This window comes from Oncorhynchus nerka, linkage group LG10 (genome assembly GCF_034236695.1).
Source record: "Oncorhynchus nerka isolate Pitt River linkage group LG10, Oner_Uvic_2.0, whole genome shotgun sequence".
Lineage (NCBI taxonomy): Eukaryota > Metazoa > Chordata > Actinopteri > Salmoniformes > Salmonidae > Oncorhynchus > Oncorhynchus nerka.
Window position 1 is genome coordinate 31,417,403 of NC_088405.1, and position 25,372 is coordinate 31,442,774.

Below are 25,372 nucleotides of genomic sequence, written 5' to 3' on the forward strand. Positions count from 1 at the left end.
CGCTGTCTCTCTCTTTGTCTCTCTCTGTCTGTCTCGATCAGTCTATATCTCTGTCTCGATCAGTCTATCTCTCGCTGTCTCTCTCTCTGTCTCTCTCTGTCTGTCTCGATCAGTCTATCTCTCGCTGTCTCTCTCTCTGTCTCCCTCTGTCTGCCTCGATCAGTCTATCTCTCGCTGTCTTTCGCTCTCTGTCTGTCTCGATCAGTCTATCTCTCACTGTCTCTCTCTCTCGGTCTCCCTCTGTCTGTCTCGATCAGTCTATCTCTCACTGTCTCTCTCTTTGTCTCTCTCTGTCTGTCTCGATCAGTCTATCTCTCTGTCTCTCTCTGTCTGTCTCGATCAGTCTCTCTCTCTCTCGGTCTGTCTCGATCAGTCTATCTCTCGCTGTCTCTCTCTTTGTCTCTCTCTGTCTGTCTCGATCAGTCTTTCTCGCTGTCTCTCTCTCTCTGTCTCCCTCTGTTTGTCTCGATCAGTCTCTCTCGCTGTCTCTCTCTCTCTCTGTCTCCCGCTGTCTGTCTCGATCAGTCTCTCTCGCTGTCTCTCGCTCTGTCTCCCTCTGTCTGTCTCGATCAGTCTCTCTCGCTGTCTCTCTCTCTCTCTGTCTCCCTCTGTCTGTCTCGATCAGTCTGTAGTTGTGTTTCTAATATTAAGAATCAGCAGTAGTCATGAATGGGATTCATTTAGTGAATCTCAAAGTGCTCAAACAGCAAGGGGAAACTCACCTCATCTGATCCATAAACCAGTGGTTTCCATTAGTTCCTACCCCTGACTGTGTCAGTGTGTGGTGGGTGTCATGTGTCTGCTGTGCATTGATGTGTGCGTTCTGTGTTCTGTGTCTCCTCTCTCTGCAGCCAGTGTATCAATCAGATCCTGGAGAGTGTCCACCACATGCACCAGCATGACATTGTGCACAGGGACCTCAAGGTGAGTAATCCATCACCATGGCAATGTGCAACACCTGTTTGGGGGGGTGCGTCATCATGCCCCCAACCCCCAAAGCCCTCCCACTGGCAACCTTACAGGGTCATATGCATACACACATGCGTGTATACGTAAGCCAATGAAAACTCGCACAAAATTGCACACACGTGAGCAATTCTTCTTTTTTTTCGGACGTCAGAGAGAGTGACTGGGCTGGTGCTGATGAATTGTGGGTAGAGGCACTGAGCCAGACAGTGCATTTCAGGTGATTACCATCCCCCAGCCCGTCTCTCTGTCTCTCTGTCTCTCTCACTCTCACTCTCACTCTCTCTCTTCCCCTCCCTCCCTCCCTCCCTCCCTCCCTCCCTCTGTATCTCTCTCTCCCTCCCTCTGTATCTCTGACGAAAGCAGACGAACACCATTTGGCTGCTATTTATAGCCAGGGTGACATCACAGCGAATAGACACAAAGCTGGCTAGCCTGGTGATACTTATCACCATACTCCAGTATTAACAATAGGACACACTTCAAAGAGTTATTTTGTTTTTGTTTAGGTGAAAAACAGACCCATGCTTGACATTAAGGCCTTTGTCAAGAGCAAGCCGTTTACGTGCTCTAGTCTACAAGATGAATGTTGAACATCACAGAGTGCCACTTGAATGTACAGCTCTTATAAACTGCATCTTGTATCAACACCATTATTCTGAGTACATTTGCCAGTAAAACCATCCGTCATTCAGCTGGGAGGTGTTCCATGAAACTCAAATGCATTGTAACTACTGTTGACATCAGATTGAGAGCCCTCCAACGCAGAGACCAGCAGTAAGTGAAGGGGAAATAATGAAGTGTGTGTGTGTGTTTTTGGTTTTACTATCCTTGTGGGATAGTAAAAAGGCTATTTTAGGCTCGGGGGTTAGTGTTAGGGTTGCAATTAGGGTTAGGGGTTAGGTTTAGTGTTAGTGTTAGGTTAAGGCTTAGGGGAAGTAGGATTTTGAATGGGAATAAATTGTTTGGTCCCCACAAGGAGAGTAAAACAATTGTGTGTATGATATTTGCTGTTACCATGGAGTGAGGCCTCGGACATTTTAAAGAAAGAGAGGGGGCCAGTTGCACTAGAGACATAGATAAAGACGAAGGGCTCTATTTTCATCTGACGTTAAAGGCAGCATTAGTGTCAAACACATGTTTGCAATTTCATCATGTAAAAACTGGCACACTGGCATTTTCCAGCCCCACGCCAGGTTTGGCCATTTACCTGTTAGACATCAGCACGCTTGCGCTCAGATGGGAGGGGTTGGAAATAGATGTGTCCTTAAAAACATGATCGAAAGGGCTAATTTCAGGCTGTGCTGGTAGGGATATTTAAGACCAACCAAAAGCAGTTGGTTATGAATTTTGACAGCAGAAACACAGCCTATCCAGCCGTGACGCACACTGCCCATTATGAGCATGGAACAGAAGAAAGTCTTTGTTTCTGGACATTTTGAGCCTGTAATCGAAGCCACAAATGCTGATGCTCCAGATACTCAACTAGTCTAAAGAAGGCCAGTTTTATTGCCTCTTTAATCAGACCAACAGTTTTCATTGCAAAAGGGTTTCCTAATGATCAATTAGCATTTTAAAATTATAAACTTGGATTAGCTAACACAACGTGCCATTGGAACACAGGAGTGATGGTTTCTGATAATGGGCCTCTGTACACCTATGTATATATTCCATAAAGAATCTGCCTTTCCAGCTACAATAGTAATTTACAACATGAATAATGTCTACACTGTATTTCTGATCAATTTGGTGTTATTTTAATGGACAAAAAATTTGCTTTTCTTTCAAAAACAAGGACATTTCTAAGTGACCCCAAACTTTTGAATGGTAGTGTACATGGAGGAAAAGAAGAGATGAACACCACCAAACTCACACACACACACACACACACACACACACACACACACACACACACACACACACACACACACACACACACACACACACACACACACACAAAGAGACTATCACAATGGGCTGGCTGCCTACATGGCATCTCCAGAGGCTGAATTTATGAAGGTAAACAAGGGAAGAGAAAGGAGGAGGAGAGAGGTGCTGGTGGCAGCCGGGTTACCATGGAAACCTGTATGACGTCACACTGCTGCAGCGCCAGTGTAGAGACTAATTCATCCCGACGGTTGTCATCTCTCGTGCTCTGTCTTTCTGTCTCTCCTCTGTCTGTCTACTCCCTCTTTCTCTCTCCTCTGCCCTTTACATCTTTCTCTGTTCTCCAGGTCTCTATTGCACTCGGTCTCTCTCCCATTCTCTTTCTCTCTGTATCCCTCTCTCCTGAGAGAGAGAGACTTAGCAAAAGTGTCACGCGCCCTTCGCAGCATGAATCAAACTGAGCCAGGCCCAAGAGGGCCCTCGGCACCGCATTGAAGCTCATACCCAATTACATTCACGCCCCTCTCTGACCCCCAGTGGTACACTCCATGTATGTCCACCCACTTCTGACACACATGTATTTTAATGATTCATGCCTGTCTTTATTTTCACCTACAGTACATTTTTTTCATGGGATTTCTGAGCGAGATACGGGTCATGTTTTGCGGTCAGCGTACATGGACCTCACAGTTCCGTTGAATGACTCAACTCTCTCTGTGACTTTTATATTATAGCCTCTTGAAGGAGTTTGTTCTTCAATTAGTTTCGCCTCATTGATTGATTCTCTTTATCTGTCTCTGTGGTTTTGCTCTGGTCTGTAGCCAGAAAACCTGCTCCTGGCCAGTAAGCTGAAGGGAGCTGCAGTGAAGTTGGCTGACTTTGGGCTGGCCATCGACGTGCAGGGAGACGAGCAAGCATGGTTCGGTAAGATGGGTGATCAGTACACTGGGCTTTAATGGTAGTGTCACTGATCTTACTACTGCAGTCCTCTGGGCTAATGACAATTCTTTACCTCCTCCTTTCTCCTCCCACTCATCCCTCTCCTCTTTCTGCATTATCATGTGCTTATCTCTCTGCCTATCATCCCTCCATCTCTCACTGACTGGCATGATGTCACTTGGTATTTGCACATCAAAGTAGTGAGGCCAGAAGTTGTTTAGTATTGATATTAGGGCTCCTCACCTTTAATCGGAGACCTATTTGATTTGTCCCCCCCCCCCCCCCCCGTGTCTACCTTTCAAGTCAGAGCAGTTTGAACCTGTCACTTCCACCAGACCCCAGAGAGAAACCAGGGCCAGCAGGCCTTGGCTGAGTACCCACACACATTAATATATGTTTATTAGATCAGTGTAAAGGAATCCGCTCCAAATTGGCAGAATTGGTTTTATCTTGCCAAAGTGCCCACTCCAGGGACAGACTGGACATCTCTGAATGGAAGCCTGGCTGGTTCCTTGGTGTCAGATCAGAATGCTACTCATTAATACTGCCCTACCAAGCAAAAGAGCAGTAACTGCACATTTGGTCAAAAATGTGTTATTTACATTTTTATATACATTAAATACAGTTGAAGTCGGAAGTTTACATACACTTAGATTGGAGTCAATAAAACTTGTTATCAAACAACTACACAAACTTCTTGTTAACAAACTATAGTTTTGGCAAGTCAGTTAGGACATCTACTTTGTGATTGACACAATTAATTTTTCCAACAATTGTTTACAGACAGATTATTTCACTTATAATTCACTGTATCACAATTCCAGTGGGTCAGAAGTTTACATACACTAAGTTGACTGTGCCTTTAAACAGCTTGGAAAATTCCAGAAAATTATGTCATGGCTTTAGAAGCTTCTGACATCATTTGAGTCAATTGAAGGTGTACCTGTGTATGTATTTCAATGCCTACCTTCAAACTCAGTGCCTCTTTGCTTGACATCATGGGTAAATCAAAATAAATCAGCCAAGAACTCAGAAAGAAATTGTAGACCTCCACAAGTCTTGGGAGCAATTTCCAAATGCCTGAAGGTACCGTGTTCATCTGTACAAACAATAGTACGCAAGTATAAACACCATGGGACCACGCAGCCGTCATACAGCTCAGGAAGGAGACGCGTTCTGTCTCCTAGAGATGAACGTACTTTCATACAAAAAGTGCAAATCAATCCCAGAACAACAGCAAAGGACCGTGTGAAGATGCTGGAGGACACAGGTACAAAAGTATCTATATCCACAGTAGAACGAGTCCATACATCGACATAACCTGAAAGGCTGCTCAGCAAGGAAGAAGCCACTGCTCCAAAACCGCCATTAAAAAGCCAGATTACAGTTTGCAACCGCACATGGGGACAAAGATCGTACTTTTTGGAGAAATGTCCTGATGAAACAAAAATAGAATTGTTTGGCGATAATGACCATCATTATGTTTGGTGGAAAAAGAGGGAGGCTTGCAAGCCGAAGAAAACCATCCCAACCGTGAAGCACGAGGGTGGCAGCATCATGTTGTGGGGGTGCTTTGCTGCAGGATGGACTGGTGCACTTCACAAAATAGATGGCATCATAAGGACATTTATGTGAATATATTGAATCAACATCTCAAGACATCAGTCAGGAAGTTAAAGCTTGGTCGCAAATGGGTCTTCCAAGGACCCAAAGCATACTTCCAAAGTTGTGGCAAAATGGCTTAAGGACAAGAAAGTCAAGGTATTGGAGTGGCCATCACAAAGCCCTGACCTCAATCCTATAGAATTTTTTGGGCAGAACTGAAAAAGCGTGTGCGAGCAAGGAGTCCTACAAACCTGACTCAGTTACACCAGCTCTGTCAAGAGAACTGGGCCAAAATTCATCCAACTTATTGTGGGAAGCTTGTGGAAGGTTACCTGAAATGTTTGATCCAAGTTAAACAATTTAAAGGCAATGCTACCAAATACTAATTGAGTGTATGTAAACTTCTGACCCACTGGGAATGTGATGACAAAAAAAAGCTGAAATAAATCATTCTCTCTACTATTATTCTGACATTTCACATTCTTAACATAAAGTGGTGATTCTAACTAAGACAAGGAATTTTTACTAGGATTAAATGTCAGGAATGAGGAAAACTGAGTTTAAATGTACTTGGCTAAGGTGTACATAAACCTCCGACTTCAACTGTACATGCTTTATCATGTGGACAAATATCCAAATATCCTGTTGTGTTATGGAGAAAATGGGGGTTCATAGTAGCAGGATGAGCAAAAAGTTAAAGTGAAACCAAGGAAAAGGCAGTGACTTCCATCACACACGTCAGTTATTGCCTTTTACCTTGGTTTCACTGAGCTTTGATCTACGGTGTCTACGGTAAACCTTGGTATTATTTATTGTTCTTTTCTGATACAAGTCTCAAACTATATGACACTGACAGCCCCATACCAATAAATATACTAACACGAGATTGTATTCAAAACAAATCGTCATGGAAACGTATTCCAGTGGGTATAACAAGCAAGAAGGCGGTAACTGCAGTCTAGGGTCAAAGGTCATGTCAGAGGTCAGGATCATTATGAATAAAAAAGTACCTCATAGTAAGATAACCACATCTCCAACGATCTCCCTACAATTAATTTGTCTGGACAATAAAAAAACCCTCTCAGTTTCACTGTAGGGCAGAGTAGAGCTCTCCTGAATGGGGATGATAGAACGCTGTGTTGGTACACTTCTCTTGCAATGTCTTTACATTAGATCCTAGACTGTGTTGTTTAATTCCTTTTGACACGTTATTTGCTGCTGTAGGTTTTGCAGGCACTCCAGGCTACCTCTCTCCAGAGGTCTTGAGGAAGGACCCCTACGGCAAGCCGGTGGATATCTGGGCCTGTGGTGAGTGACTCCCTCCTTCAATGTGTGCGTGCGCTTGTGTGTGTGTGTAATAACCCCACCCCCCCGTGTGTGTTCTGTGTTCAGGTGTTGTCCTGTACATTCTCCTGGTGGGCTACCCTCCCTTCTGGGATGAAGATCAGCACAAGCTCTATCAGCAGATCAAGGCTGGGGCCTACGATGTGAGTAGTGACCATCTGCCCCCCTCCCCCCCTCTCTGTTTACCATTCACCTCTATGGGATTAGAACAGATTTGTGTGTGCATGATTATATTATGTTGAATTCACTGAGAGACCAGTGTGTATGTGTGCATGCATGTATGTTGCATGCACGTGTTCGCTTGCGCTCGTGGGTGTGTACGTTTGGATGAGGCCTTGGGAAAGAGAGAAGAAGGATGGAGGAATGGAGGGAGGGAGAGCTGTAGGGAAGCAGCGGAGTGGTGTTGGGAAGCAGCGGAGTGGTGTTGGGAAGCAGCGGAGTGGTGTTGGGATGCAGCGGAGTGGTGTTGGGATGCAGAGGAGTGGTGTTGGGATGCAGCGGAGTGGTGTTGAGAAGCAGCGGAGTGGTGTTGGGATGCAGCGGAGTGGTGTTGGGATGCAGCGGAGTGGTGTTGGGAAGCAGCGGAGTGGTGTTGGGATGCAGCGGAGTGGTGTTGGGAAGCAGCGGAGTGGTGTTGGGATGCAGCGGAGTGGTGTTGGGATGCAGCGGAGTGGTGTTGGGAAGCAGCGGAGTGGTGTTGGGATGCAGCGGAGTGGTGTTGGGATGCAGCGGAGTGGTGTTGGGATGCAGCGGAGTGGTGTTGGGAAGCAGCGGAGTGGTGTTGGGATGCAGCGGAGTGGTGTTGGGATGCAGCGGAGTGGTGTTGGGATGCAGCGGAGTGGTGTTGGGAATCAGCGGAGTGGTGTTGGGATGCAGCGGAGTGGTGTTGGGATGCAGCGGAGTGGTGTTGGGATGCAGCGGAGTGGTGTTGGGATGCAGCGGAGTGGTGTTGGGATGCAGCGGAGTGGTGTTGGGATGCAGCGGAGTGGTGTTGGGATGCAGCGGAGTGGTGTTGGGATGCAGCGGAGTGGTGTTGGGATGCAGCGGAGTGGTGTTGGGATGCAGCGGAGTGGTGTTGGGATGCAGCGGAGTGGTGTTGGGATGCAGCGGAGTGGTGTTGGGATGCAGCGGAGTGGTGTTGGGATGCAGCGGAGTGGTGTTGGGATGCAGCGGAGTGGTGTTGGGAAGCAGCGGAGTGGTGTTGGGATGCAGCGGAGTGGTGTTGGGATGCAGCGGAGTGGTGTTGGGAAGCAGCGGAGTGGTGTTGGGATGCAGCGGAGTGGTGTTGGGATGCAGCGGAGTGGTGTTGGGATGCAGCGGAATGGTGTTGGGTTGGGCTTGAAGGAGCTTTTAGCAGCACTCAGGCCATTAACACTAAACTGATGGGAGGAGAGGGGAAAGAGCTCAAAAGAGAGTGTGTGCCTGTCTGAGTGCATACATACCCTTCAGGTCCCCGTAATGACCCAAACGGTCCCGGTCCAGATTTTGCTCTCGTTAATTTTTAATTGGCTGCGATAGAGCTGTGTTTTCTGCCCATTGAGGCTGTCAGAGCGACCCTCTGCAGTTACTTACCCAGGGGGAGGGGCCTAGGAGACTCTACTGCACTGTGGCAGCCCCAGGATACAACTCAAAAGGAATACAAGCTAACAGGGAGGCTCTGATGTGTATACATGCAGCAGGACTGTGTTTTGTATTCTTTCTGTATACCTTTGGTTTAGGGCCTGGGAGAGCTGGTTCTACTAAATCAAATCAAATTTGATCCGTCACATACACATATTTAGCAGATGTATTTTGGGTGTAGTGAAATGCTTATGTTCCTATATCCAACTGTGCAGTAGCATCTAACAAGTAGCTGTTAACCAGCTAGTTACTAACTACCTCCTAATTCAGGTTCAGATGTGTTACAACTGGGTTGGAGCAAAATCCTGCACAGCTAGTAGCTCTCCAGGAGGATGGTTGGCCACCTCTGGTTAGCACTTTATTCAACTCATACAGTCTACTCATGTCTTGACCATTGTCTTATCAGATCTGATTGGATGAGGTGTAATGCAACTGAATAAACATGGATTGTTTTTGGCTTCAGTAATTGATTTGATGCAATCTTTTCCGATGCGGCAATGTCCAAGTAATGTCCAATGTCCCGACTTTCAATTTATGATTCAATTTATTTATATTTGTATCTAGTTTAATTTGCTGTCTGAAAGCACCATTCAGTTCAATTATATTTCCTCATAAGTCCTCGTAATTAGATAGCAGGCTTCGTTGTTTGGCATCTCTGCAATGTGGGGAGATTTTTTTTGCGCCCTGAGAGAATGTGTGTACTCTCTGTGTGTGTGCTTGTGTGTCTGTGTGTGATTGCAGTGTGTGTGTGTGTACGTGTGCACACACGGGTGCGCGTGTGTACCCATTTCTGGTGTGCATGTTTGTTTGTAATGTGTGTGTGTGTGTTTGTAATGTGTGTGTGTGTGTGTATGTATTTTTATAATGTGTCTGCGTGTGACGGAGAGCTGCAGTCTGGAAGCAATGTGATTATGAGGACCAGCCAGGGTATTAGTTTGGGCGGCCGAATGAAGTGGAAAGGCCCACCATGACCAGCACTACCTCCTCCTTCTCCTCAATATCTCTACCATAGTACTCACTAATTCAATGAGTCTCAATCACAAAGAGCCTCGTGCTGTGGAACCCTTGACTTTGTCCACATTTCGTTACATTACAGCCTTATTCTAAAATTGATTCAGTAGTTTTTCCCCCCTCATCAATCTACACACAATACTCCATAATGACAAAGCAAAAACAGGTTTTTAGAAATGTTTGCTAACAAAAACTGAAATATCATTATACATAAGAATTCAGACCCTTTCCTCAATACTTTGTTGAAGCACCTTTGGCAGTGATTACAGCCTTGAGTCTTCTTGGGAATGTCACTAGAAGCTTGCCACACCTATATTTGGCGAGTTTCTCCCATTCTTCTCTGCAGATCCTCTCAAGCTCTGTCAGGTTAGATGGGGAGCGTCGCTGCACAGCTATTTTCAGGTGTCTCCAGAGATGTTCGATTGGGTTCAAGTCCGGGCTCTGGCTGGGCCACTCAAGGACATTCAGAGACTTGTCCCGAAGCCACTCCTGCATTGTCTTGGCTGTGTGCTTAGGGTGGTTGTCATGTTGGAAGGTGAACCTTCGCCCCAGTCTGAGGTCCTGAGTGCTCTGGAGTAGGTTTTCATCAAGGATCTTTCAGTACTTTGCTCTGTTTATCTTTCCCTCGATCCTGACTTGTCTCCCAGTCCCTGCTGCTGAAAAACATCCCCACAGCATGATGCTACGACCACCATGCTACACCATAGGGATGGTGCCTGTTTCCTCCAGACGTGATGCTTGGCATTTAGGCCAAAGAGATCAATCCTGGTTTTATCAGACCAGAGAATATTGTTTCTCATGATCTGAGAGTCCTTTAGGTACCTTTTGGTAAACTCCAAGTGGGCTGTCATGTGCCTTTTACTGAGGAATGGTTTCCGTCTGGCCACTCTACCATAAAGGCCTGATGGTGGAGTGCTGCAGAGATGGTTGTCCTTCTGGAAGGTTCTCCCATCTCCACAGCGGAACTCTAGAGCTCTGTCAGAGTGACCATGGGGTTCTTGGTTACCTCCCTGACCAAGGCCTTTTACATATATTAAAAAAAAACTTTATTCAACTAGGCAAGTGAGTTAAGGGCCAAACCCTCCCCTAACCCGGACGACGCTGGGCCAATTGTGCGCCACACTTCTCTCCCGATTGCTCAGTTTGGCCGGGCGGCCAGCTCTAGGAAGAGTCTTGGTGGTTTCAATCTTCTTCCATTTAAGATTCATGGAGGCCACTATGTTCTTGGGGACCTTCAATGCTGCAGATATTTTTTGGTACTCTTTCCCAGATCTGTGCCTTGACACAATCCTGTCTCGGAGCTCTACGGACAATTCCTTTGCCTCGGAGCTCTACGGACAATTCCTTTGCCTCATGGCTTGGTTTTTGCTCGGACATGCACTGTCAACTGTGGGGCATTATATAGACAGGTGTGTGTCTTAGCAAATCATGTCCAATCAATTGAATTTACCACAGGTGGACTCCAATCAAGTTGTAGAAATATCTCAAGAATGATCAATGGAAACAGGATGCACCTGAGCTCAATTTTGAGGCTCATAGCAAAGGGCCTGAATACTTATGTAAATAAGGTATTTCAGTTTTTTATTTTTAATACATTTGCAAACATTCTAAAAACCTTTTCTCTTTTTGTCATTAAAGGGTATTGTGTAGATTGATGAGGATTTGTATTTATTTAATCAATTTTAGAATAAGGCTGTAATGTAACAGAATATGGAAAAAGTCAAGGGGTCTGAATACTTTCCGAAGGCACTGTAATGTGGATGCTATGATGATTACAGGTAGTCCTGAATGAATCGTGAATAATGATGAGAAAGTTACAAATGCGCAAATATCATACCCCCAAGACATGCTAACCTCTCCCCATTACTATAACAGGGGAGGTTAGCATTTTATATCATACCCCCAAGACATACTAACCTCTCACCATTACTATAACAGGGGAGGTTAGCATTTTATATCATACCCCCAAGACATGCTAACCTCTCACCATTACAATAACACGGGAGGTTAGCATTTTATATCATACCCCCAAGACATACTAACCTCTCACCATTACTATAACAGGGGAGGTTAGCATTTTATATCATACCCCCAAGACATGCTAACCTCTCACCATTACTTACTATAACAGGGGAGGTTAGCATTTTATATCATACCCCCAAGATATGCTAACCTCTCACCATTACTTACTATAACAGGGGAGGTTAGCATTTTATATCATACCCCCAAGACATGCTAACCTCTCACCATTACTTACTATAACAGGGGAGGTTAGCATTTTATATCATACCCCCAAGACATGCTAACCTCTCACCATTACTATAACAGGGGAGGTTAGCATTTTATATCATACCCCCCAGACATGCTAACCTCTCACCATTACTATAACAGGGGAGGTTAGCATTTTATATCATACCCCAAGACATACTAACATTTTATATCTCTCACCATTACTATAACAGGGAGGTTAGCATTTTATATCATACCCCAAGACATACTAACCTCTCACCATTACTATAACAGGGAGGTTAGCATTTTATATCATACCCCCAAGACATGCTAACCTCTCACCATTACTACAATAACAGGGGAGGTTAGCATTTTATATCATACCCCAAGACATGCTAACCTCTCACCATTACTATAACAGGGGAGGTTAGCATTTTATATCATACCCCCCAGACATGCTAACCTCTCACCATTACTATAACAGGGGAGGTTAGCATTTTATATCATACCCCCAAGACATACTAACCTCTCACCATTACTATAACAGGGGAGGTTAGAATTTTATATCATACCCCCAAGACATGCTAACCTCTCACCATTACTATAACAGGGGAGGTTAGCATTTTATATCATACCCCCAAGACATACTAACCTCTCACCATTACTATAACAGGGGAGGTTAGCATTTTATATCATACCCCCGAGACATGATAACCTCTCACCATTACAATAACAGGGGAGGTTAGCATTTTATATCATACCCCCAAGACATGCTAACCTCTCCCCATTACTATAACAGGGGAGGTTAGCATTTTATATCATACCCCCAAGACATACTAACCTCTCACCATTACTATAACAGGGGAGGTTAGCATTTTATATCATACCCCCAAGACATGCTAACCTCTCACCATTACAATAACACGGGAGGTTAGCATTTTATATCATACCCCCAAGACATACTAACCTCTCACCATTACTATAACAGGGGAGGTTAGCATTTTATATCATACCCCCAAGACATGCTAACCTCTCACCATTACTTACTATAACAGGGGAGGTTAGCATTTTATATCATACCCCCAAGATATGCTAACCTCTCACCATTACTTACTATAACAGGGGAGGTTAGCATTTTATATCATACCCCCAAGACATGCTAACCTCTCACCATTACTTACTATAACAGGGGAGGTTAGCATTTTATATCATACCCCCAAGACATGCTAACCTCTCACCATTACTATAACAGGGGAGGTTAGCATTTTATATCATACCCCCAAGACATGCTAACCTCTCACCATTACTTACAATAACAGGGAGGTTAGCATTTTATATCATACCCCAAGACATGCTAACCTCTCACCATTACTATAACAGGGGAGGTTAGCATTTTATATCATACCCCCCAGACATGCTAACCTCTCACCATTACTATAACAGGGGAGGTTAGCATTTTATATCATACCCCCAAGACATACTAACCTCTCACCATTACTATAACAGGGGAGGTTAGAATTTTATATCATACCCCCAAGACATGCTAACCTCTCACCATTACTTACAATAACAGGGGAGGTTAGCATTTTATATCATACCCCCCAGACATGCTAACCTCTCACCATTACTATAACAGGGGAGGTTAGCATTTTATATCATACCCCCAAGACATACTAACCTCTCACCATTACTATAACAGGGGAGGTTAGCATTTTATATCATACCCCCCAGACATACTAACCTCTCACCATTACTATAACAGGGGAGATTAGCATTTTATATCATACCCCCAGACATGCTAACCTCTCACCATTACTATAACAGGGGAGGTTAGCATTTTATATCATACCACCAAGACATGCTAACCTCTCACCATTACTATAACAGGGGAGGTTAGCATTTTTTGGAGTATGATATTTATGCCTCTGTAACTTTCTTACTCATCATTATTCACGATTCATTCAGGATTATCTGTAATCATGGTAGCAACCACATACTTCACTTTGGACTACATTAATACACATATAAGATTATTTGTCCCAATACTTTTGGTCTCCTAAAATGGGGTGACTGTACAGAAAGTGCTGTAATTTATAGACGGTTTACCCGATATGGATGAAAATACCCTCTGCACTTTAACCTCATTGTCATTGCATCCTTTCAAATCCAAAAGTGCTGGAGTACAGAGCCAAAACAACAAAGCATGTCACTGTCCCAATACTTTTGGAACTCACTGTATGTTTATCTGTGTATTTGTCGTTGTACCGTATTTACTTAATGTGCATCTCTAATGATTTATCCTCCTCTTTCTCTCTCTCTCTCTCTCTCTCTCTCTCTCTCTCTCTCTCTCTCACCCCCCCTCCCCTCGCTCCCTCCCTCCCAGTTCCCCTCCCCAGAGTGGGACACAGTGACCCCCGAAGCCAAGAACCTGATCAACCAGATGTTGACCATCAACCCTGCCAAGAGGATCACTGCTGACCAGGCTCTCAAGCACCCATGGATCTGTGTAAGTCACCCCATCACCAGGCTATCACTCATACGCTATTACATTTATGGTAACGTTGGCCCCACTTTACCTCCATAACTGGTGCTGTGATGGCGTAATCATTGATTTGTTGTTACTTCTCTGCTCCTCTTCCCCCGACCAGCAACGTTCCACAGTGGCTTCCATGATGCACCGACAAGAGACTGTGGAGTGCCTGCGCAAGTTCAACGCCAGGAGAAAACTCAAGGTGAGTGTGTACAGACACGGACACTCACTTGGGTGCACACACATATATCCAATCGGTTGTGTTTGAGAGATTGTATAATATCCCCTGTTCTACCTCTGTATCCTGTCTTCTCCAGGGAGCCATCCTCACCACCATGCTGGTGACCAGAAACTTCTCAGGTGAGGGGGGCATCTGGGTCTTCACATTTAGAATGGCATTAGTGTTCTAGTCCGTCAAAGTAATCCAAAGATAGGCAATAATACATTTCTGTGTGTTCAGAGGTTTAGTGTCCTTACCTCGTATTGAATTTCCCTCGGAGAGGAAACTGCCTTGAACGCTCTCTCAACCACTTCCCTAAGTAGATGCATTGAGCTTTTTGTTGTTGTATCGACTTTATAAATAAGATAGTGACATTTATAATAAGGAGCATTGTAGAGTGTAGATGTTTGTCCTTGTATACATCCACAACCCACCTGCGTGCCAAGGAATACTGGGATACTAAGTTCTATGGCCCACGTTTCCTGGCTAATTGAGACATTTCAGACTATAATTTCAAATCCCAGCAGTACGTAAAGTGCTTATCTCAGCCTCGTCTGAAGGCAACTCTATAAAGCACTATCGTGGAGGACAGACATTTGACATAGAGCTCTCTGCTCGTAAGAAAGTAGTGTTGTGTGTACAATGTTGCTTCATAACACTGCATAACTGTCACTTGTTGATCTCAGTGTTTTTTTGTGGCAATCTTTTGTTATAGTCGTTTGTGATCAATGATAGGCCATTGAAGTTTTTTTTATTAACATCGATTGTGCACACTGGGGTAAGTATCGGTAGGATATACAGCTTGTAGACCATGGATATATCTGCCCGCCCTCCTCATCATCTATGAGATGAAAAAGGTGGGTGAGTGGTGTGAACGGGGGGGGGCACTTAAAGAAGTAAGTGACACTGTGCTCTAGAGAGGCCACGCCTCTTGCCTGGTTGGTCCCTCCCAACTGAATGCCTCTCTGTCCAATAGTGGGCCGACAGCACACCAGCCCTGCGGCCACCACCAGCACAGCTGCTCTTGCTTCAGAAGGTATGTCAGGGCAGGGGAGCTGCAGTAGCCTGGCACTGTGCCAACACTGCCCCCTGGTTTGTTAGCATGTAGCCTGGAGTGCCCGCCACTGACCCTTGGTTTCCCCCCCACCCCTCACTTACCTGCGCACTGGCACATACTCTACAGCTCTAGAGTGGCCATCCTCCTAACAAGACATCCCACAGTCACATACACACACACCCAACCCAGCCTAAAACCCCAAACAGCAAGCAATGCAGGTGTTGAAGCACATTGGCTAGGAAAAACTCCAGAGAAAGGCCAAAACCTAGGAAGAAACCTAGAGAGGAACCAGGCTATGAGGGGTGGCCAGTCCTCTTCTGGCTGTGCAGGGTGGAGATTATAACATAACATAGCCAAGATGTTCAAATGTTCATAAATAACCAGCATGGTCAAATAATAGGTCTGGGACAGGTAGCACATCCGGTGAACAGGTCAGGATGCCATAGCCGCAGGCAGAACAGTTGAAACTGGAGCTTCAGCACGGCCAGGTGGACTGGGGACAGCAAGGAGTCATCATGCCAGGTAGTCCTGAGGCATGGTCCCATGGCTCAGGTCCTCCGAGAGAGAGAGAGAGAGAAAGAGAGAATTAGAGAGAGCATACTTAAATTCACACAGGACACCAGATAAGACAGGAGAAGTAATCCAGATATAACAAACTGACCCTAGCCCCCCGACACATAAACTACTGCAGCATAAATACTGGAGGCTGAGACAGGAGGGGTCAGGAGACACTGTGGCCTAATCCGATGATACCCCCAGACAGGGCCAAACAGGAAGGATATAACCCCACCCACTTTGCCAAAGCACAGCCCCTACACCACTAGAGGGATATCTTCAACCACCGACTTACCATCCTGAGACAAGGCCGAGTATAGCCCACAAAGATCTCCGCCACGGCACAACCCAAGGGGGGGCGCCAACCCAGACAGGAAGATCACATCAGTAACTCAACCCACTCAAGTGACGCACCCCTCCTAGGGATGGCATGAAAGAGCACCAGTAAGCCAGTGACTCAGCCCCTGTAATAGGGTTAGAGGCAGAGAATCCCAGTGGAAAGAGGGGAACCGGCCAGGAAGGGACAGAACCCTCTGAGTGATCCAGGACTCTGGACCAAGACTGGCCCTCCCTAAGGCTTACACGGAACCCAAACCGGCTGTGCGCGTGCGTCATCGTGCATACATTTATTTTGTCCCCTCACACAAAACGCGATCACGGCACACAGGTTAAAATATCAAAACAAACTCTGAACCAATTACACTAATTTGGGGGCAGGTCGAAAAGCATTAAACATTTATGGCAATTTATCTAGTTATCTTGGACTTGCTAGCTAATTTATCCTATTTAGCTAGCTTGCTGTTGCTAGCTAATTGGTCCTGGGATATAAACATTAGGTTGTTATTTTACCTGAAATGTACAAGGTCCTCTACTCCGACAAATAATCCACACATAAAACAGTCAACCGAATCGTTTCTAGTCATCTCTCCTCCTTCCAGGCTTTTTCATCTTTGAACTTATATGGTGATTGGCATCTAAACTTTCATAGTATTACCATGACAACCAGCAACACAGTTCATCTTTTCAATCACGTGGGTATAACCAATGAGGAGATGGGAGAGGCAGGACTGCGTCAGAAATAGACATTTTAGCCCTTGGCAATGCATTAACATTGTGTGATGTTCTAAAGAAATGAGAATTGAAGATGACAGACATAGTTCTCATTGTCACACGCGCACTCTCTTACGTAGGTAGGGAGTCAAATCAAATCAAATTGTATTTGTCACATGCTTCGTAAACAACAGGTGTGGACAAACAGTGAAATGCTTACTTACGGGGGGGCCCTTCCCAACAATGCAGAATGAAAGAAAATAGAGAAATAATAGAAAAGTAAAACACGTAATAATAGATACACAACGAGTAACGATAACTTGGTTATATACACTGGGTACCAGTACAGAGTCGATGTGCAGGGGTACGAGGTAATTGAGGCAGATATGTACATAGAACTAGGAATAAAGGGACAGATAATAAACAGTAACAGCAGCGTATGTGATGAGTCAAAAAGGTTCTATGCAGATAGTCCGGGTAGCTATTTAGTTAACTGTTTAACTAGCTATTTAGCAGTCTTATTGCCTGAGGGTAGAAGCTATTCAGGCTCATCTTGGTTCCAGACTTGGTGCATCAGTAATGCTTGCTGTCTGGTAGCAGAGAGAACAGTTTATGACTTGGGTGGCTGGAGTCTTTGACAATTACACCGCCTGGTATAGAGGTCCTGGATGGCAGGAAGCTCGGCCCCAGTGATTTACTCCATTTCGGCCCCGTCGATGTGAATGGGGGCGTGCTCGGCCGTCCTTTCCCTGTAGTCCATGATCAGCTCCTTTGTCATGTTGACATTAAGAGAGAGGTTGTTGTCCTGGCACCACACTGCCAGGTCTCTGACCTCCCTATAGTCTCATTGTCGTCGTCGTCGATCAGACCTACCACTGTCGTGTCGTCTACAAACTTAATGATGTTGGTTAGTCTGCTATATTTAGAGCTGTCTGAGGCTGTTTGATAGCAGACAGAATTCTCCTTTCCATAATAATTACATTTGTCAGGTGACAATGGCCTTATTTTGTCTATATTCAGACATATTTCACACCTTTAACATTAACCTGATTTAGCTTAGGTTATTAATGCACAATAAGTCACAGCGCTGATACAATAGGACTGTGTGTGTGTGTGCATGCACAATATGTGTGCCAGTCTACCTACCTAGTGTGTGCATGTCTCTCGTTCTTTCCACGAAATAAATCTTTGTCAACTAACGTTTGGGCAGTCTTAGCTCTAAAAACAAAATAACAATCAAACAGCCACACCCTACTTTCCCTCCGCAAATCAGTCCAATTAACATCTACAGATCTTAATCAATTCCCAGTTGATGCCAATACCCCACAGCCTCATTGCATTCGCCTGCATGGACTGGCACCTCCAACCAGCCAGCATGTATCTGTGCCTCTGCAAGCCTGCATGGGTTACCAGATGCACCTGGGTGGTTCTGATTTCTTTCTCGTTTTATCTCTTTCGGTGTTGCTTGCTCCGTTTGATTTCTTCCCGCCGTGAACCTTCCTATGGTGAAAGAACAGCACTATGTCACTGGTAGCTTGAGTTGGTTGGTGATGGGTCACGCCCACAGAAGCTTTGAGTAACACTTGGACACGACTCCTTGGCCCTTTCTGTTGCTGTTTGTTGTCTTGTTTCTCCCACCTGGATGATAGATGAAATTCAATTGTTTTAATTGCAGCAGTTGAAGGAAGATATACTGGTTACGGCATACAACCGCAGTACAGTCTAGGCTTTAGATGCCTGGCAGGCAGGGTGTCTCCTTTTTTCCCCTACGATGCACCCTTTAGCTGGGCTGCACTCTAGGAGCTGAGCTGCACCCTGGGAGCTGTAGTTTGCTGTGGATAATGCATGCCAAGCTTTTGATATGACCCACCAACCACCATCGCATGAACCACCTGCGAACGAGCCCGAGTCCAATTTGTGCCTGTTGTCACGATATATGAAGATACTGACCTTTAAAAAACAAACATCTTGCCCTTTTTTCCCCTTGCCCTCCTTCCTACATTTTTCAATGGAAGGTAAGAGACTGAGGATCTGTGAGACCTGATTGAAGGTTATCACATATATGTGTTTGTGTGTCTATTTTTCTCCGTCTCTGTGTCTCTCTGCGTGTTTATATGTCTCACTCTCTTGTCGTTTTTCTTTTTCTACGTGAGCGTTTGCAATGTACTGCAATGTATGTACAGTGTGTGTGGCGTCGAGAGCATGTATGTGATATGTGATAATATGTCTGTGAGGCATGCTGAAAAGGAAACGGTACTGTTGTACCACCCTGCTCTCACTGTACATACAGGTACCCTGCTCCCTACAGTCTTCAATGTCCAAGCGTAAGATGACTACTGAGCAGGTCTTCTACTGAGCAGGTCTTCACCTCAGTGACCACAGAGGCTCGTGACATCACTGTCCTCTATTTTCCTCCGACAGTACTATGGCTCCTGGTTGATTGACGCTGGGCGTGGTTTGTTCTAGATTAGTTGTCGTGTCCTAATGTCTGTCCCTCTCCCTCTTCTGTTTCAGCATGCAAAAGTTTACTCAACAAGAAGTCGGATGGTGGAGTGAAGGTAAGGGTTTTGAGCTGTATGGAAGCTCTGTGCCTCATCTCTTTTTCTCTTCTTCTGTCTTTTGAGTGCTCTCTCGCTCTCTCTCTCTCTTCTGCTCTTGCTATATCTCTATTTTCCTGAGAAGTGCGTTGGCATTAGGAGACAGATTTCCAGTGTATGCCGTGGGAATGGAGAGACGTTTTGGTCTCCCCTTCCCCAAGACGTCTCACAACTCAGTGTCTGTAATGTTTATAAAATGACAGGCAGTTGAAATATCGCTTGCTGGGGGGGGGGGGGGGGGATATTATAGGTTATTATAGATAAATATTACTTCACTGTCCATATCAGCTGTCCAGATTGTGTAAATGGTATATAATCTACACCCATAGTAATTGATAGTCAAGTTTGGACGTGTGTGAGTGTGTATCTTTGTGTGTGCAGACAGCTAGCACAGAAAGACAAGTAGGACGATTTTTTTTCACCAGCAAAACCTCTCCTCTGATCCTAAGTGATCCGAGTGATCCGCATGCTGAAAGATCATTGGTTTTCAACACGGAGTCAGTGCATGCAGTGAAGTGCCATGATCGACAAAGGCCAAACAATAACCAGGTCTAAAGCAACACAACGCGCCTTAACGTTAAAAAGAAAAGCTGCACATTCTAGTAGCTCCGACGCAATCATTTATTTACCAACGTTTCGAGAGCTAAGCCGTCTTCATCAAGGTGTCATGTCAAACACTGCAGGTCACAAGTATATATAGGTTTCCATTGGACACACGCAGGTGTTTGTAATCTGTGGCATGATATCATTGGTCATGATCATGAATTTGTTGAATATGACTTAACGGATCCATATTGCTTTACAGCTATGTCATTTTATTTTATTGGTGGAAAGCAACTCCCTCTATGTTTCCCGTTTGTCCTTCTTCAAGCTCCTGTGGATGTGTTTTTCTCTGTGGGATCTAACTGGCAGCTTCATTTTTTCCCCCTCTATTTTTATTGGTTCATTTTTCCCTATGATGCCCTGTTTTTCCCCTCCTCTCTGTTGCAATCTGTTCAGAAAAGGAAGTCCAGCTCCAGTGTTTGTTTGATGGTGAGATCTGCTTTGTCTTTCTCTATCTCCTTCTCTCTTTTGTTCCCTCTCTCTCTTTCTCTCTCGGTTGAGATGCTCGAGGGTCTGTGGCAGTTTGTCTTGTTGGAATTCCATTGGCTCTCTCAACTCCATCCAACATCTCCAGCATTCCCACCACCATAACCATTTCCCTTCCACAGAACCAGTATCTACAGTACATGGGCTAACACACGCATACATGCGCAAACAGACACGCAAACAAATGCGCACACGCAAAAAAACACACACCAGCCCGTTCCTGCATCTGCATTTCCCCTCAATGCTCTCCCCAGCAGCCAGGCCAAGCCTACCTGTCTATGGATTCACTAGCCTACTGTCTCCCCTCCCAGAGTAGGCCCTTCATCCCTCACATTGGCTTACAGCTCCAGGGTTGCCCAGAAAGAAGCTGTAGGTCAGTATCAAGCCAGAAACTCAAACCCCAAACCATAGCCAAGGTCTCTCCCTCACAACCCTCCAAAGAGCTGGGAAAAAAGAACTGTAGCAGAAAATAAATAGCATAGATAGAGGTCAGTGTTTTTTTTTTGATGCAGGAAAAAACCTACGGAACAGTTGTCTGTATAGGAGAGAGAACATTTGTCTGTATAAGAAGAGACACACAAGTGACCCCCCCCCCATTCCACTTTCCCAGAGACGCACTGATTACCATGGCAATGGTAGTGTATCCCATGGCAGCAGACTTGGCCTAGCAACAGGAATAGGGTGCATTTGTGCCATTGTAAATATCTATATTTTCTGTTTCTTTATTTTTCAAGTTTTGGAGGATTTATTGAACCCTCATGTTTTTTTCCCCTTTAAGAGAAACTTTCTCTTTTTTCCCACTTTTATTTTTTCTGTCTTGGTTGCCTACAAAATCATATTTAGCAGCAACAACCCAGTAGTGACCGATACATCTTTTGGGGAATGTCACAGGACAGAGAATGTCACAGGGTAAAGAACACTCTGAAATGGTCATCCAATCCCAGCCTCTCTGTAGTGACCAACAGGACAGGGGTAGTCAAATCCGCATTACTGCTGGCTTTATTTACTCCCTGGCAGTTGATTGACCAGTGTTACTGATTGACCAGAGATTCCAATCACCTGGTGTCCCAGGTCTGAATTACTCCATGATTAGAGGGGAATGATAGAAACCAGCAGTACTGCAGACCTTGAGGCCGGAATTGAGTAAGGATGGGGCATAAGAGATGTGGAGTGCTTGCATGTGCAGTCACCTACAGTACCTACACTACATATACAGAAGTATGTGGACACCCCTTCAAATGAGTGGATTCAGCCACACCCGTTGCTGACAGGTGTATAAAATAGATAACACAGCCTTGTAATCTACATAGACAGACATTGGCAGTAGAATGTCCTCACTGAAGAGCTCAGTGACTTTCAACGTGGCACCGTCATAAGATGCCACCTTTCCAACAAGTCAGTTCATCAAATTTCAGCCCTGCTATAGCTGCCCCGGTCAACAGTAAGTGCTGTTGTTGTGAAGTGGAAACATCTACGAGAAACGACGTCTCACCCGTGAAGTGGTAGGCCACACACGCTCACGGAACGGGACCACCAAGTGCTTAATCGCGTAAAAAATCGTCTGTCCTCAGTTGCAAAACTCACTACCAAGTTCAAAACTGCATCGGGAAGCAATGTCAGCACAATAACTGTTCATCGGAAGCTTCATGAAATAGGTTTCCATGGCCGAGCAGCCATACACAAGCCTAAGATCAACAATGTACAATGCCAAGCGTCGGCTGAGGTGGTGTAAAGCCGCCGCTGTTAGACTCTGGAGCAGTGAGGAATCATGCTTCACCATCTGGCCGTCTGACGGACGAATCTGGGTTTGTCAGATGCCAAGAAAACGTTACCTGCCTCAATGCATAGTGCCAACTGTAAAGTTTGGCGGAGGAGGAATAATGGCCTGGGGCTGTTTTTCATGGTTCAGGCTAGGCCCCTTAGTTCCAGTGAAGGGAAATCTTAACGCTACAGCATACAATGACATTCTGCTTCCAATTTTGTGGCAACAGTTTGGGGAAGGCCCTTTCTTGTTTCAGCATGACAATGCCCCCATGCACAAAGCGAGGTCCATACAGAAATGGTTTGTTGAGATCGGTGTGCAAGAACTTGACTGGCCTGCACAGAGCTCTGACCTCAACCCCATCGAAGACCTTAGGAATGAATTGGAACGCTGACTGCGAGCCAGTCCTAATTGCCCAACATCAGTGCCCGACCTCACTAATGCTCTTGTGGCTGAATCGAAGCAAGTCCCCGCAGCAATGCTCCAACATCTAGTGGAAAGCCTTTCCAGAAGAGTGGAGGCTGTTATTGCAACAAAGGGGAGGACCAACTCCATATTAATGCCCATGATTTTGAAATGAGATGTTCGACGAGCAGGTGTCCACATACTTTTGGCCATGTAGTGTACCTCACATGTCTTTGGCTGCATTCACACAGGTCATGTTTTACTAATTGGTCTTTTGACCAATCAGATCAGCACTGAAAAATATCTTATGTGAAAAGATCTGATGTGATTGGTCAGAATACCAGTGAGTGGAAAAAATAACAGAATTGGGCTGCCTGTGTAGACGTAGCCATAGAGCCTCATTGGGGCCCACTGTAAGGATTCATCCCACAGCCTGGACCCCTCTTCTCTGGCCATCCTGCACCACCTCACCCACCCCAGCACTATCTCAAGCCCCATGCTTACCACCACTGCACACTACCCACAACACCATACACACTCCATGAAAAGATCTGCTATGTAGAGTAGCTGTCATTTGTGGTTTGGGTTTGAATGTAGGTCAGTTGTTTTTCAGTCTAATTGTAAAAGGTATATTATATTGAATTGAAATGGGAATCTGTGAGCCTACCAGGAAAATGAATCAAGAAATTGTATTTAAAGCTAGTCTAAATTATATTTATAACATTGATATAGTGTAGTGTAGCGTAAATAAAGCTCATGATGCATATAAGTTATATTCTTCAAGAATCAATGGGTAAATATCATTAATTTCTAAGTTAAAAAATGGATGTAGCTATTAAGGATTCTAGCTTTAAGAGATGACGCCGTCTTAACGACGACAGCTCGTGTTCTCTTTGATGTAAAGATTCCGATGTTAGAAATATACAGTAGGCTACACAGTATTATAGTCTTATCAGAGTCAGGTTCTCTACCCCAGAGCTGGAACGGCTCAACTAGACACGGAAGCTTTGCTTGTATTACTCTTGGGATGGAATGAGTGTTTAACATGCTCTCTTCAAACCTATTGTGGGTCCATTAAAACCATAAGAATGTCCATATTGCTTAGAACAATAATACTACAATCAAAAATGTGCCCACCATCACAACCATCTCATCCCCTTTCATGGGTAGTTGTGATTATTTAGCCGGTAGTTTCTGTTATAAGAGAAGGAGAGGAGTGGTAGCACCGGACTAATGTCTGACGCGTGTACTGTAGGTTCAGTTTCTGGGGAAGGTGAGCATTGAGCTGGGCCTTGTTCAGTATCGGTGTGAGCACGTCAGAGACGGTGTCAGAAGGCTACTCTGTCTGGGACATTTTATCACCAGTAAAGTACTCCGGTACCAGCTGAAACCTCAACAGCATATTGCTCTTAACCTTTTATTGACAGATCCTACTTTTCAACGCCTCTCATGAATTCATCTGTAAAGACTCTCTGTTAAAGGGACAGTTGCGATTTTAGTTGCATTCTTATTTGCCTTGAAGATATTCTAGGGCCTAGTGCTCTTTATTGACACAACAGTCAGGCTGTGGGGTTGTTGGCGAGAGGCGTTCTTCTCCATGCAACTTACTTTTCATTGTCTTACTCAGGAAATCGTCCAGATACATACATGCTTAAACCTTTTGGGAGAAACAACAACCTTCTCATCAAGGCCTTTCACTGCATGCGCAGACTCAGACAACTAGGCGCCGCTAGTCACTTATTCTTCATTCCTTAACCAGATTCTGTAGCCATCTGATATTGGCTGTCTGGGTTGACTCTTTGTGGTCCATAGATGTTAAGTGCTTGTTCTGATCTGATTCCACAAGGTGGTGCAGACTGTGTTCCATGCTGTCCCCGGGGACAGTGGTTTCTTTACCCTAGCAGGTACCAATCAATGTTGAGATTGAAGTGCTGGGTCCTGTCTGCTTCTACTCTCAAAGTCGTTAAGAGATTTTTACACTGTGTTTGATATTCCTGTGCATTTAGAAATGTTACTACCGTGTGCAATATCTGCAAAGATTGTAGACTGTAATGCAACAAGAGAAATCACACTCAAGAGGTAGACACGGACTCAAAACCACTTCAAACACCCAATTGGAGACCTCCACACAGGCATTTCCGAAATGAAAGAAAATCGCTAAATGAATTTAGCGTGTCAAGAATGTTAATTTGCTCGCACAGAAGTGTCAATGTCTTCAGAGCGCGTCTTTCTGCACCTACAAATTCCTTTTGACTTTCAAAAGAGGCAGTCATTTTATGTATCAAAGGGAAAACACTGCTGCTGAATTAAAGCAAGTGCGTAGTGCATACTGTACAGACAACAATTGTCCCTGGAAAAACACCACCCGGACACATTGGCAGGCACACTGCAGGCGTAAAGTCTCTGCAGACAACATTGTTTACTGTAGCCTGAGGAAGATATCTCTTCCATGACACACACTCACCGACCTGCACCTCAGCCTCGTAGACTGGGGCTGAACAGTCCC

General features: G+C 45.0%; 1 protein-coding gene across 11 annotated transcripts in view; it reads left to right on the forward strand.

Annotated features, from left to right (window-relative positions):
* camk2g2 (calcium/calmodulin-dependent protein kinase (CaM kinase) II gamma 2) overlaps positions 1-25,372 on the forward strand; it is a 118,369-nt gene that overhangs the window by 73,498 nt on the left and 19,499 nt on the right. For 6 of the 11 annotated variants that reach the window (XM_029669462.2, XM_029669463.2, XM_029669465.2 and 3 more), the window contains exons 6-14: positions 852-924; positions 3,675-3,777; positions 6,622-6,705; positions 6,790-6,884; positions 13,985-14,107; positions 14,250-14,333; positions 14,449-14,491; positions 15,328-15,387; positions 19,528-19,571. In XM_029669462.2, the coding sequence (XP_029525322.1) occupies positions 852-924; positions 3,675-3,777; positions 6,622-6,705; positions 6,790-6,884; positions 13,985-14,107; positions 14,250-14,333; positions 14,449-14,491; positions 15,328-15,387; positions 19,528-19,571 (709 nt within the window). The remainder of the gene's footprint in view (positions 1-851; positions 925-3,674; positions 3,778-6,621; positions 6,706-6,789; positions 6,885-13,984; positions 14,108-14,249; positions 14,334-14,448; positions 14,492-15,327; positions 15,388-19,527; positions 19,572-25,372) is intronic. The other 5 variants (XM_029669468.2, XM_029669466.2, XM_029669473.2 and 2 more) reach the window with 1 other exon arrangement.